Source organism: Leuciscus leuciscus (genome assembly GCF_965113295.1).
Source record: "Leuciscus leuciscus genome assembly, chromosome: 15".
NCBI lineage: Eukaryota > Metazoa > Chordata > Actinopteri > Cypriniformes > Leuciscidae > Leuciscus > Leuciscus leuciscus.
In genome coordinates this window covers 4,549,435-4,562,336 of record NC_138739.1, presented here as the reverse complement: position 1 = coordinate 4,562,336, position 12,902 = coordinate 4,549,435, and the positions used below count along the sequence as shown (strand labels likewise).

Sequence of the window (12,902 nt, the reverse complement as noted above, 5' to 3'; positions counted from 1 at the left end):
ACTAGACCTTCAAACCCTTCTGACTCGAGTTGCTTTATCTATTTAGACTGATCAGACTAACGGTTTTCCTAAAATTGCTGATCAAAACTTGGAAAAATCCCATAGACTTTCATTGCGTAATGTTCAAATTGAGCCAAGACTATTCAAACTTCAACTGCCAAAATTCAAATGTTGACAGTTGGAGAGGCTCATGACTCCATCAGCTGCCGCTCTATGTACTATTTCTAATCAATCAAGACCATTCTATCTAATATTTCTAAACTGAAAACCTTCAAACTTCTACAAACTTTTAAAACTACTGAACTAAAACTTAAACTAATTAAAACTAAAAACCTTCAAACTTCAAGCTTTTAAAAATTCTTCAAACTTTCTGGCAAGGCTTTTTCATGCCAACTTAAAGTTTGTCTACAAACTTTTTCATCTAGTTATTATTTGTTGTTACAGAAAAGCATACATTTCCGATCAAAGAGTAATAAGCACATGGTCATGGAAATGTAGAACCTTCCAACGGAACTTCAGAGGGAATTGCATTGTAAACAAAAGCATATTCATTAGCAGTTATAGGAATTTTATATTTCTGTAAAAAAAAAAAAAAAAAAAAAATCTAAATAGTTGTAAAAGTCTTGCCCTGTGAATTAAAAAGCTATCCAGCTAAAATAAGGTAGTTTTTGAACCGGTTGTCAAAAAAGTGATTTATTCTTGTAGTTAATATCCTTATTGTTCCATACGTAATATATGTGTGGGGAAGGGAATCGAACCGCTCTGGTTTTGCAGCACGTGTTTGATTCACTAAAATAACCTTTTCCTAACTTTCGTTTGGGAATCGGAAACCAACGTGTTTTATTTTTTTTATTTTTTTTATACATGCTCTTTCCTTCAAATGCAAATATTGAAAACTATACAATTAGGTGCATACAAATAAAATAGAAAAAAACGGGCTGTTTTGTATTCACTCAAAAGAATCGGTTCGAACGAGTCATTAGTTCAGAATCTTCACTGGTCGCGCTGTATGTTTCAGTCGCAGTGTTTCGCACACTCGTTCTGGCTGAAGGTTCATATAAACGTCTTTCTTTTGTGTGCCTTGCTCAGTGTACAACATGCTGACAGTAAAAGGATGCCTCGTTTGTTCTCAGCATGTTGAAACGCTGCCAAAACAAGTTTTTACGAGACTGCCACTCTGCCAGTGCCAAGACTGTACAAGTTTTGATACGTTCAACTACTTTGCATGTTAATCTAAGAATGTGGTTCTGAGACTGCTTGTGCTGCAGAAAGATGCACAGACTAAAGAAAACATCTGTTTGATTTTAGGAAAACAAGAACTCGTGACTGGTGATGCTGTTCAACTCATTCCCACACTGACAGAATTCCTGAAGCGTTCTGTAAGACTGCGGTCAACAAAAAGCGCGTGCGCCTATTATTATTATTATTACGGTAACCGCAGAGAGAACGAGTGCTTGAGATAATATAAAATATGTCTTGTTTCGAGATTGTTTTGTAATTCCACTTTATCCTTATTATTTAAATGCGCTGTGTCTGTTTTATTTATGTGTTTACAGCATAATTATTTGCAAAAAGCACGTAAAATAGATTATCTTTCTAAATCCCTCTTTTTGCCATTTCTTTTCTTTCACCGACTGGACTGACAGCTACTCTTCAATGCATTTGTTACTTTTATTACATGTATGCATTACTGATTCACTTAGTCTACTCTTGCATGCAATGTTATGAATGAATGAATGAATGAATGAATGAATGAATGAATGAATACTTTATACACCTATAAAAAAAAACGAATTTGTAATAAATAGAAAAAATAAATGACCAGTTCTTATAGGGGACGTCCCACATTATATGCACACTTCAAGCAATCTTACTGTGGCGTTCAGGAGAAATATGAACTTTTCCACTTTGAAAATCGATGGTCAGCTCTTGTAGGGGCTCTAAAAAAAACTACATGTACACATCTCTGTGTGTGTGTGTGTGTGTGTGTGTGTGTGTGTGTGTGTGTGTGTGTGTGTGTGTGTGTGTGTGTGTGTGTGTGTGTGTGTGTGTGTGTGTGTGTGTGTGTGTGTGTGTGTGTGTGTGTGTGTGTGTGTGTGTGTGTGTGTGTGTGTGTGTGTGTGTGTGTGTTCTTGTTTGTTCATCCTGGTGTGCAGCAAATGTCCCCACAAGGATAGTAAAACCTGAGATCACCTTCTTTGTGGAGACCATCCAGCGATCCCCACAAGGAAAACTGAAGAATAAACGTACTAAATGATGCGAAACGTCTCTGTGAGGGTTAGGTGACATATCTTCATTTTGTCTTCATCATCGTGTTCGTGTGCATTCGATAACACATGTGACATGCATATAGTATGGGACGTTCCCTAAGACCTGGCCATTAATATTTTTCTACTTATTCGAAATAAGGTCTTTATGGGCCCCTGAAGTGTGACACATGAAAGCATTTTACTGCAGCGTTTTGGAGATATGTCATATTTGACTACACTTCAGGGGGATATAAAAGACCTCATTTCTATTAAGTAGAAAAAACGAATGGTCAGGTTTTATTGGGGACGTCCCATACAGTATCCACACCTCATATGAAACCTGCAGCATTTTGGAGATACGTATACTGAATGGGACGTCCCCTATAAAACCTGACCATTCATTTTTAAATGAGAACTTTATAGGCATCTGAAATAGTAAAATATGAAACATCTCCAAAATGCTGCAGTAAAATGGTTTCATATGAGGCGTGAATATGTTTGTATGGGACACTGAATCCAAGAGAAACTGTCATTTTAATACTGTAAAAAAAAAAAAAAAGAGGTATTAAGAAGGAGTGTATACTTTGTTACTGCTTTTTGCAAATAATTATGCTGTAAACCTCTACATAAAGTCTTGAGATGTGACCTATAAAGGAAAAAAACACTAGTCAAAGAAATAAAAAACTTGCAAAGACAACGTGAGAGTAAATAAAAAGGATAACAGAGTAAAGTACAAAAACTCTCGAAAAACATGGCGTCGTCTCTCACAATTCTGGCCAACTGGATGGATGATAGATGGATGGATGGATGGATGGATGGATGGATGGATGATAGATGGATGGATGGATGGATGGATGATAGATGGATGGATGGATAGATGGATGGATCGATGCATAGTTCTGGCCAACTCAAGCGCTCTGAAAGTGCGTGCTCTCTCTCTCTCTGCTGTTTCTGGAATTACCGTATTCATAGTAATATGCGCACACAAATATATATATATTATTTTTTTTGGCGGCTGGCTTGACCGCAGTGTTGCACAGTTCGTTGTCTGACCAGAAATAGTTACATTCTGCAGAAACGATATCATAGTTATTTCCGTGGACGGACGTGCCTCACATTTCTCTCTTCAGTGGGGCTGGGAAAAGATTTCGCATGTTCCTGCAGATTTATTTAGTAGCGTAAGGAGGACCTTAAACTTCACACGAGGCTTTCTAACGGTCCTGCTGTGCTCGAAGCCACTGGCAGCAGATCTCCTCCAGAGTTCACCAATAACAAACGGATTTCTGCTGGTCATTCATGTGAAAGGTGAGGGATTGTGTTTGATATTGAAGATTTATTACTTCTTCCCTTTGGGGTTTGCAGTGTAATAGCAGAGCCATTTTGGTTCCCCAAAAAACTTTTAGTGCTGTTAATAATCTAAAGCAGAGATGCACAAACTCGGGCCCGCGGGCAAAAGCTGGCAAGTGATGTACTTTGATTTTTCACGCTACGTCATCAGGAATTTTTTCATTTATTTATTAAAAACCTGCATTGAAGTAGAAGTGTGCAGTTTATTCGTTCATACGGTTTATCGCGGCAATTACTACGCACATTATTGTTACCGTGGGCACTTCAAAATACTGTGAATAATTCTATATGACATATTAGCTTAACTGTTTTCATTTCTCTGAACTTACAGAAGCTTAATATCCATCCACGAGTCGAGATTCAGATCGCTCTAACGAAACCCGTATGGGCCATTCAACACAAGTGTGTGCCTCATCTGATAGAGAACGACAGAGAAAACAAAACTTTTGTCTGATGGAGGACCGTTTGGGCGTGAAAGAAAATGCCTATCTGTGTGAAAATTAAAGTGCATTATGGAATATAATAATCGTGTAGCCTATTATTATTAGCCACAATAAACGCGGAGCATGCGAGATTGACAAAACTAAGGCATGTTAAATTAAGAAAAAGCATGCTGGCGAGTTTAAATTATGCGTCAGTTTTTAACAAAGTTCATTTTGTGTTTTTGCTCTTCAGGTCTGTTATGCATATGCGAGAACTTTTTGAGAATATACTGTGTAGGCTGTAACTTGCCTTTTGTTTATTATGTGTTATGTAAGAGATAATGTGCCAGCAACAAAATAAACCCTGGTTAATGCAACAATGTTACAGTAATATTAATACTAAACTGAAGTTCTCTGATATGCTTTTCAGTGCAATCAGATTTCATTCTTTTACATCATTTAATTAGTGTGCTTAAAGATGGTTATTATTCCCTAATTAATAATAGACTTCATTTATATTTTAATCAGTCAAATGTTCCCTTGCATGAAATACAAATCTGCTTTCCATATTTGCATATTATAAATCAATATTTATTTCTTGATTTATTCAAGCTGATCTTTTCTTTTTTATTTAATTTGTCTAAAATACCAGTTCGTGTTTAAAAAGTAACTAAAACATTACAACAGAAGTAAAGTTTCATTGTTAAAACTTTGAAAATAACACCGGATTAGTCAAATCATATTGCTTGATGTTTTAAAATGATGAAATCATATCAGGGGAACCAAGGCATACAATGCCACTTTTACTTTCGGCACAGGACCTCAATCAAGTTTGATTTATGGCCCTTCCTTGCAAAAAAAATAAATAAATAAATAAAATTCCATAAATAAGCTTTATTTCAAAGAGTGTGTCGTTGACTGTTGAAATGGGCTGTTTCTTAGAAGGTTAATTGGATCGTTTGTTTAAAAATGAATATTGTCATCATCTACCCAATCTGATGTCTCTCTGAACTAGGGCTGGGTAAAAAAATATATAGATTTCTCAATTTTAATCGATTCTCAATTTGTAGAATCAATCGATTCTTAATTCTCAAGAATCGATTTTTTTGTCTGTTTTCAGTTGAGGAATGAACAAAACTTTGTAGCGCGCCAACCCATCCATTTAATCTCAATAAGCTTTGCAATTTGTTACTTCTGATATAAAACAAAGTTTCAGCTTTCCAATTCTGTCCATTTAATTTCGAAATGCGCAAGCTTTACTACTAGTTACAGCGCCAAATAAACAGGAATGAATATCTGAAGGAATGTTGAAAGATACCGTACTGTAATCAATCATGTCTCATGTCTGTGTTTCAACCGTGGAAATACGTCAATAAACTATGCTTTTTGCCAAATAAAGAGAAATAAACATGATGCGAGTTCTGCCTACTCTCTGTCAGTGAAGTCCATTCTGAAACGCGTCCGAAAATGAACTATAACCAGTCAAACAAGCATACAGACACACAGGCACGAAGCTTGAATTCTCTTCCTTGAAATGAAGTAATTTATATAAAAAATATTCTCAGTTTATGTAATCTGTATGAAAAGAGAGAGATGTCAGTCATTCTCATCTCAGCTCATTAAGTTTTAATGTGACCCCGCCCACGGAGAGCGCGCGCTATTCAAACGCAAATGATCTGAGGCGATCCATGCAGACCTGTGAACGCCCACACATCAGCTGGATAACACACACCACGAGTTTAATCAGACTCGTGCACTTTATGTCGTCTTGCTTCGCTGTGAGGAATAATCCTTAGGAATAATTTAGTTTCACATCGAGGAACATATCCAGCTATTCAGAGGACTGTGAATAGTAAGTTTTTTATTCTGAAGTGCTTTGTTCTAATCGCGATATGCAATAGTGTCGGTAAATTGCAAAAGTACTGTTTAAATATGAATCGCGTGTGTGTGTGTGTGTGTGTGTGTGAATGAATGAATGAACGGCACAGATGTTTACTACAGCTGTACACAACAGCGCACACTTGCACTCACATTAGTAAACATGTTATTTATACATGAACACATCTACTAGTTTAGCTTTTACCAAACTATATTGCTATACTGAGATGAGTATCGACTGAAATATGTTGAAATAAAATGTCTTTGTATAAGCAACGTATTAAACTGCAAATGAACATTTATATGCAAATATTTCTGCTCATATGTTAAATATATAGTATGTGATGTTTTGTCAAAAATAAAGTAGGTATATTGAATTATCAACTAAGATGTTATTATAGTGTTTGTTCCAATATTCAAACTAATGAATCCTTAACTTTGAAATACGTATGATCAAATTTGATGAATACTTTTTAAAAAGAAAGATTACACTTGAAATATTGTTAAAATTGTAATTGTTGTTGATTTATATGTGAAAACTGTTTAATAAAATAGCAAAACATCTATATTTACAAGGTAGATGTAAGTAACATCTTAATAGGTCAATATAAACCTTCTCATTAAATTATTTATTATAGTTTTTTATTAGTGACACATTTGGGGAGAGGATATATTCCAAAACATTCTGAACAGTATGAGAATTAACTGCATAGTTACTAGAAATGTTTACCATGGATATTATGCAATTTGCATGCATACAAAATAAGTCCTCACACTCTTTACTTGTACTCTCAGTGACACACCTGAATGAAAGGCTCATTATGCAGGTCATTATGCGGGTCATTGTCTTCTCAGGTGTGAATCACGCCCACACGCATATTGCCTTTCCAAACAATACGTGTCTTACAAAGTTTAAATTAGGGATGTCCCGATCCGATCCACGACATCGGTATCATGCCGATACTGGCCCAGAACGCGAGATCGGAGGGGAGAAAAAAATATGATCTATTAGGGGTGGAACGGTACATGTATTCGTATTGAACCGAAACGGTTCGTGCGTCACGGTTCAGTGCATGGATTTAGACGGAGAATACACAATATACAAATAAATAAAACACGCGTGCACATTAATTAATGTAATGCGGAACCACTGTTAGATATGCGGGTTCTTTAGGGAAACCTAATCTGTAGCCCCACCTTAGCTCTGAACGCGCATCTATTTAATTTCAAATGCTCGCTTTAAACGCGCGAATATGAAGAATCAGAATCAGAATCAGAAAGAGCTTTATTGCCAAGTGTGCTTGCACCCACAAGGAATTTTTCTTGGTACTGAAGCTTCCAGTGCACATATACAAATACAAATACAACAAGAAACATAGTAATACAAATTCTAAGAATAAAATATATTTAAAAAATAAATAAAATAAAAATAGTATAAAAAGTAAAAAAAAAAGGGGTCACAGTTGGGTTTAGTCTGAATAAACATTTACAGATTATGAACATATTTACAGTATTTTGAGAAGTATGAATAATATAAATATAAATATCACCTGAGTTAAAGAATATTACACTAGACAGTGGGAGTCTAGTGCATGTTACAGATTATGAACATATTTACAGTATTTTGAGTAGTATGAATAATATAAATATAAATATCACCTGAGTTAAGAGAATATTGCACTAGACAGTGGGAGTATTGCACTTACAGGCATATGCCTTGGGGGGCATGTTAAGTGTTCAGAAGGGAAATGGCCTGTGGAAAGAAACTGTTCCTGTGCCTGGATGTTCTTGTGGCCAGTGATCTGTGTCGCCGTCCTGACGGTAACAGTTCAAACAGGGGGTGTCCAGGGTGAGTGGAGTCTGTGATGATTTTACCTGCTCTCTTCCTCACTCTGGAAGAGTACAGGTCCTGGAGGGTTGGCAGGGGGGCACCAATAATCCTCTCTGCTGTCCGGACTGTCCGTTGTAGTCTCCTGATGTCCGATTTGGTAGCTGAACCAAACCAGACAGTGATGGAAGTGCTTAAAACAGACTCAATGACGGCTGAGTAGAACTGGATCAGCAGCTCCTGTGGCAGATTGAACTTCTTCAGCTGGCGAAGGAAGTACAGTCTCTGCTGGGCCTTTTTCACAATGGAGTCAATGTGATTTGCCCACTTCAGGTCCTGAGAGATGGTAGAGCCCAGGAACCTGAATGACTCCACTGCTTCCACAGTGCTGTTCATGATGGTGAGAGGGGGGAGTGCTGGGGATTTTCTCCTGAAATCCACAATCATCTCCACTGTTTTGAGCGTGTTCAGCTCAAGGTTGTTATAGCTGCACCAGACAGCCAGCTGTTCAACCCCCAGTCTGTAAGCAGACTCGTCACCATTTTGGATGAGACCGATGACGGTGGTGTCGTCTGCAAATTTCAGGAGCTTGACAGAGGGGTCTTTAGAAGTGCAGTCATTAGTGTACAGGGAGAAGAGCAGTGGGGAGAGAACGCACCCTTGGGGGGCGCCAGTGCTGATGGTGAGGGTCCTGGATGTGAGCTTCCCCAGTCTCACTCGCTGCTGCCGGTCGGTCAGGAAGCTGGAGATCCACTGACAGATTGAGGATGGCATGGAGAGCTGAGTCAGTTTGGCTGTGAGAAGATCAGGGATGATGGTATTGAAGGCCGAACTGAAGTCCACAAATAAGATCCGTGCATAAGTCCCAGGTCTGTCAAGATGTTGCAGGATATAGTGCAGTCCCATGTTGACTGCATCATCCACAGACCTGTTTGCTCTGTAAGCAAACTGAAAGGGATCCAGCAGGGGTCCAGTGATGTCCTTCAGATAGGCCAACACCAGTCTTTCAAACGACTTCATGACCACAGACGTGAGAGCGACAGGTCTGTAGTCATTAAGTCCAGTTATTTTAGGTTTTTTGGGAACCGGAATGATAGTGGAGCGTTTGAAGCAGCAGGGAACTTCACACTGCTCCAATGATCTGTTGAAGATCTGCGTGAAGACTGGGGCCAGTTGGTCAGCGCAGGCTTTTAGACAAGCAGATGAGATGCCGTCTGGGCCTGAAGCTTTCCTAGTCTTCTGTTTTTTGAAGACTCGGCTCACGTCCTCCACACAGACCTTAAGCTCAGGTTGGATGGCAGAAGGGGGGAGGAGAGGGGTTGCAGGAGGTGATGGTGGATGTGTGAAGTGCACATCAGAGCGGGTGTGAGGTGTGAGTCTGGGCTTCTCAAACCTGCAATAGAATGCATTGAGAGTGTCAGCCAGTTGTTGATTCTCCACAGATCGGGGGGATGGTGATTTGTAGTTGGTGATATTCCTCAGGCCTCTCCAGACTGATGCCGGGTCGTTGGCTGAAAACTGGGTTTTCAGCTTTTCAGAGTAGCTTCTTTTAGCAACTCTGATCTCCTTTGTCAGTCTGTTTCTGGCCTGGTTATACAAGATTTTATCCCCACTTCTGTAAGCATCCTCTTTGGCATGACGAAGCTGTTTGAGTTTCCCAGTAAACCATGGTTTATCATTAGTGAATGATAAGAATGTCCTGGTAGGAATGCATGTATCCTCACAGAAACTGATATATGATGTTACAGTATCTGTGAGCTCATCCAGATCGGTGGCTGCAGCTTCAAAAACAGTCCAATCAGTGCAATCGAAGCAGGCCTGTAGATCCTGCTCTGCTTCGTTGGTCCATCTTTTTACAGTCCTTATTACAGGTTTAGCTGATTTCAGTTTCTGCCTGTAGGTCGGTATAAGATGAACCAAACAGTGATCAGAGAGCCCCAAAGCTGCCCGTGGGACGGAGTGATACGCATTCTTTATCGTGGTGTAACAGTGGTCCAATATATTACTGTCTCTGGTAGGACATGTAACATGCTGTCTGTATTTTGGCAGTTCACGGGAGAGATTTGCTTTGTTAAAATCCCCAAGAATGATTAAAAGAGAGTCTGGGTACCTTTGTTCCATTTCAGCTATATGTTCAGCCAGCTGTTGTATCGCCGCGCTCACACACGCGTCTGGAGGAATGTAAACATTCGCGAGAATGAATGAGGAAAACTCCCGCGGCGAGTAGAAAGGTTTACAGTTTATGAAATGTGCCTCTAAATTAGGAGAGCACATCTTCTTCAGTGTTGTTACATCTGAACACCAACTTTCGTTAATGTAGAAACACAATCCACCACCTCTCGTTTTCCCCGTTAGTTCCGCGATGCGATCCGCTCGGAACAGCTGAAAGCCCGGCAGATGTAGTGCGTTGTCCGGTATGGCTTCACTCAGCCAGGTTTCAGTGAAGCACAGAGCAGCGGAGTTTAAAAAATCCTTGTTAGTGCGGGTGAGGAGAAGAAGTTCGTCCATTTTGTTAGGAAGAGATCGGAGATTCGCAAGATGAATACTAGGGAGTGCAGTGCGGAGGCCGCGCTCGCGGAGTTTAACCAGCGCGCCAGCGCGCTTCCCGCGTTTGCGTCTGACCGCGCGTTTGAACAACACCGCTGCCCCTCCGACGAGAATGTCCAGTAAAACGTCTGAGTAATCAAAATCTGTGAAAAAGTTGTCTGGTGTGTGTTTCCTAATGTCCAGTAGTTCGTCTTTGGTGAAACTGATAGGAAAAGAATGACTAAACGCAGAACAAACCAACAAAAACAACACAATAACTGGAGAGCTCCACACCGAGGCAGCCATCCGCGGCGCCATCTTGGATCGAACAAGAATTAACGGTTATCGGCTTTCAAATATGAAGAATTATCGGTTATCGGCTTTCAATTATAAAGAGTTATAGATATCAGACAAAAAATGTATATCGGTGCGTTCCAAATTCGAAGACTTGGAATATAGTGCATAAGTCATATGGACTACATTCATGGTGCTCTTTGCTCATTGGTTTTGAATCTGTTTCCCACAGGATGAAGATGACTAACTTGACTAACTTGACTAACTGCCCCCTGAACATCACCAACACAGTCCTGGACCTACAAACGGGCACTTCGATTCCCACCTTCATCCTCGGGGTCCTGGGAAACATGTACATCCTAGTGATGTTCTGCCGGCGTCCCAGAGCGGACTGGACCTACATGAACATCTACATCACCAACATGGCCATCGCTGACAGCATTCTGCTGGTTTTCCTTCCCGTCAAGATTCACTACTACAACAGGCCATTGGAAGATAATTTAAAGGGACTGTGTAATTGTGTTTTGTCGGTTTATTACATCAACATGTACGTGAGCATCTTCACCCTCACCGCGATAAGTATGGTGCGATACGTGGCCATCAAGTATCCCATGAAGTCCAGGGCTATTTTATCCTGCAGGAACGCTCTGGTGGTTTGCTCACTCATTTGGTTCACCATTGTCTCCATCAGCCCGGTTTATTTCGTGACGGACTCTGATAATGATAAAAAAATGTGCTTTCAGAGGGTCAAGTCAGGCTTGTCCTTGCATTTCGTCTTGCTGTTGATCATTGTTGGGTTCCTCTTGCCATTCCTGATCATACTGTACTGCTCCGTTAGGATCATTTACACACTGAGGAAACAGTTGGACATCGGAACCCGTTCTGAAAAAATCCAATGCATGTTTATCATCGCGGCCAATTTCATTGTGTTTGTCATATGCTTCCTCCCCGTTCACATGGGGTACTTCGTTAAATACATCGTGCAAAACGAGGAAAAGTACAACTGCTCCGATAAGCAGCTCGCGCACAACTTCTTGCACATCGCTCTTTCCATTTCCAGTATGAACTGTGGATTGGACTGTTTTAGCTATTTTTTTGCCACTAAAACCTCATGGAATATGTGCAGCACAAACCGAAATGAAAAGGAAAGTAAATCTGATTATAACACGGTTTCAGATCAAGATAGCATGCCTACTACTTAACTCTTTCCCCGCCATTGATGTTCGGGCTCTTTGTGTTTTCAGTGTTATACGGTTATTCTGAAATAGTACTGAATCTCCTGATAAAAACACAAGAGAAGAAGAAACAGGAACAAGCGATATAAGCATTGCTGACGCACATGTAATCTCACATATCATCAATATTACAACAGCATATAAATCAAAATGTTACTGAATGAAATGGACAAGCAACAGGACTGTGAAACTTTGAGGTGTTGATGGACATTTGCTCAAAATGTTGCTTTTTTACGAAACGAACCACTTTTCAAGTGTTGATAATAAAAGAATGCATGAAACTTGTATAAAAACAGAGGGTCTGTTCTTTCTTTTGATATACTGCATGTTCAGATATTCACACAACAAAATACGCCGGCGGGGAAAGACATAATTGTTCTGACTGGATTTTATTTCATTATAAAGTCCTTTTGTGAAAGTTATGTGATGTATTGCAATATTAAACCTGGCTTTTGCATGAATAAAAAAGTATATATTAATGCTAGACTGGCTAGTTCATTCTGAGTAGTTGAAGCTGTACAATGAGTCTAAAGTTTTTATCTTTCTACTCTGAACTGTTTAACTTTCTTCTTGTGTTTTTCTTGTAAGATTTATTTTTGGAGCATGTGGTGGCTGGTCAAACAGCTAATGCTACCATTTTCCACAGCTACCAGCTAAAGCTGTATTAACCTAATCCCACCGGTCACAATAGTGACCGTAAAAAAATGTTTCATTTCTAAGGCTATAAAAATGTTACTGAATGATCTATCAATGCATTTCCAGCAGATATTGAAATAATAAAGGGTCTCAATGAAATATGTGCAGTGTCGCGTGTTTACTGTAAATTGTCACATGACCAGAGCTGTTTACTTCCTGTTTGCGCCAAGACAAGAGGATGGCAGCAAGAAAGCTCCCAAAGAAAAGGGTGGTAAAGTATGTTAACATAAAGATAGGACATAGATTTTTGGTACACATCATGTTTAAGGTGTCTACTATTGATATATGCAATTACTCAACTTTGTTTAATGTGGTCATAGAACTCACAAACATGTCAACGGCAACAATAGTGACCGGTGGGATAACCCATTGTATGTACATGCTAATACACATAGGCTAACTGTTCTACCTTACTTTCTACCTAATT

General features: G+C 39.4%; 2 protein-coding genes across 3 annotated transcripts in view; one reads left to right on the top strand and one right to left on the bottom strand.

Moving 5' to 3' along the window:
* LOC309476083 (uncharacterized protein) overlaps nucleotides 1–12,902 on the bottom strand; it is a 98,876-nt gene that overhangs the window by 70,739 nt on the left and 15,235 nt on the right. The window lies entirely within an intron of this gene.
* On the top strand, nucleotides 3,246–12,574 carry gpr35.1 (G protein-coupled receptor 35, tandem duplicate 1). Of its 2 annotated transcripts, XM_082139348.1 has the most exons (3): nucleotides 3,246–3,554; nucleotides 3,928–3,998; nucleotides 10,777–12,574. In XM_082139348.1, the coding sequence occupies exon 3, from the start codon at nucleotides 10,778–10,780 to the stop codon at nucleotides 11,744–11,746; it is 969 nt and encodes a 322-aa protein (XP_081995474.1). In that variant the 5' UTR covers nucleotides 3,246–3,554; nucleotides 3,928–3,998; nucleotide 10,777; the 3' UTR covers nucleotides 11,747–12,574. The 2 variants fall into 2 exon arrangements, with proteins under 2 accessions (XP_081995474.1, XP_081995473.1); XM_082139347.1 differs by lacking the exon at nucleotides 3,928–3,998 and having other exon boundaries at nucleotides 3,248–3,554.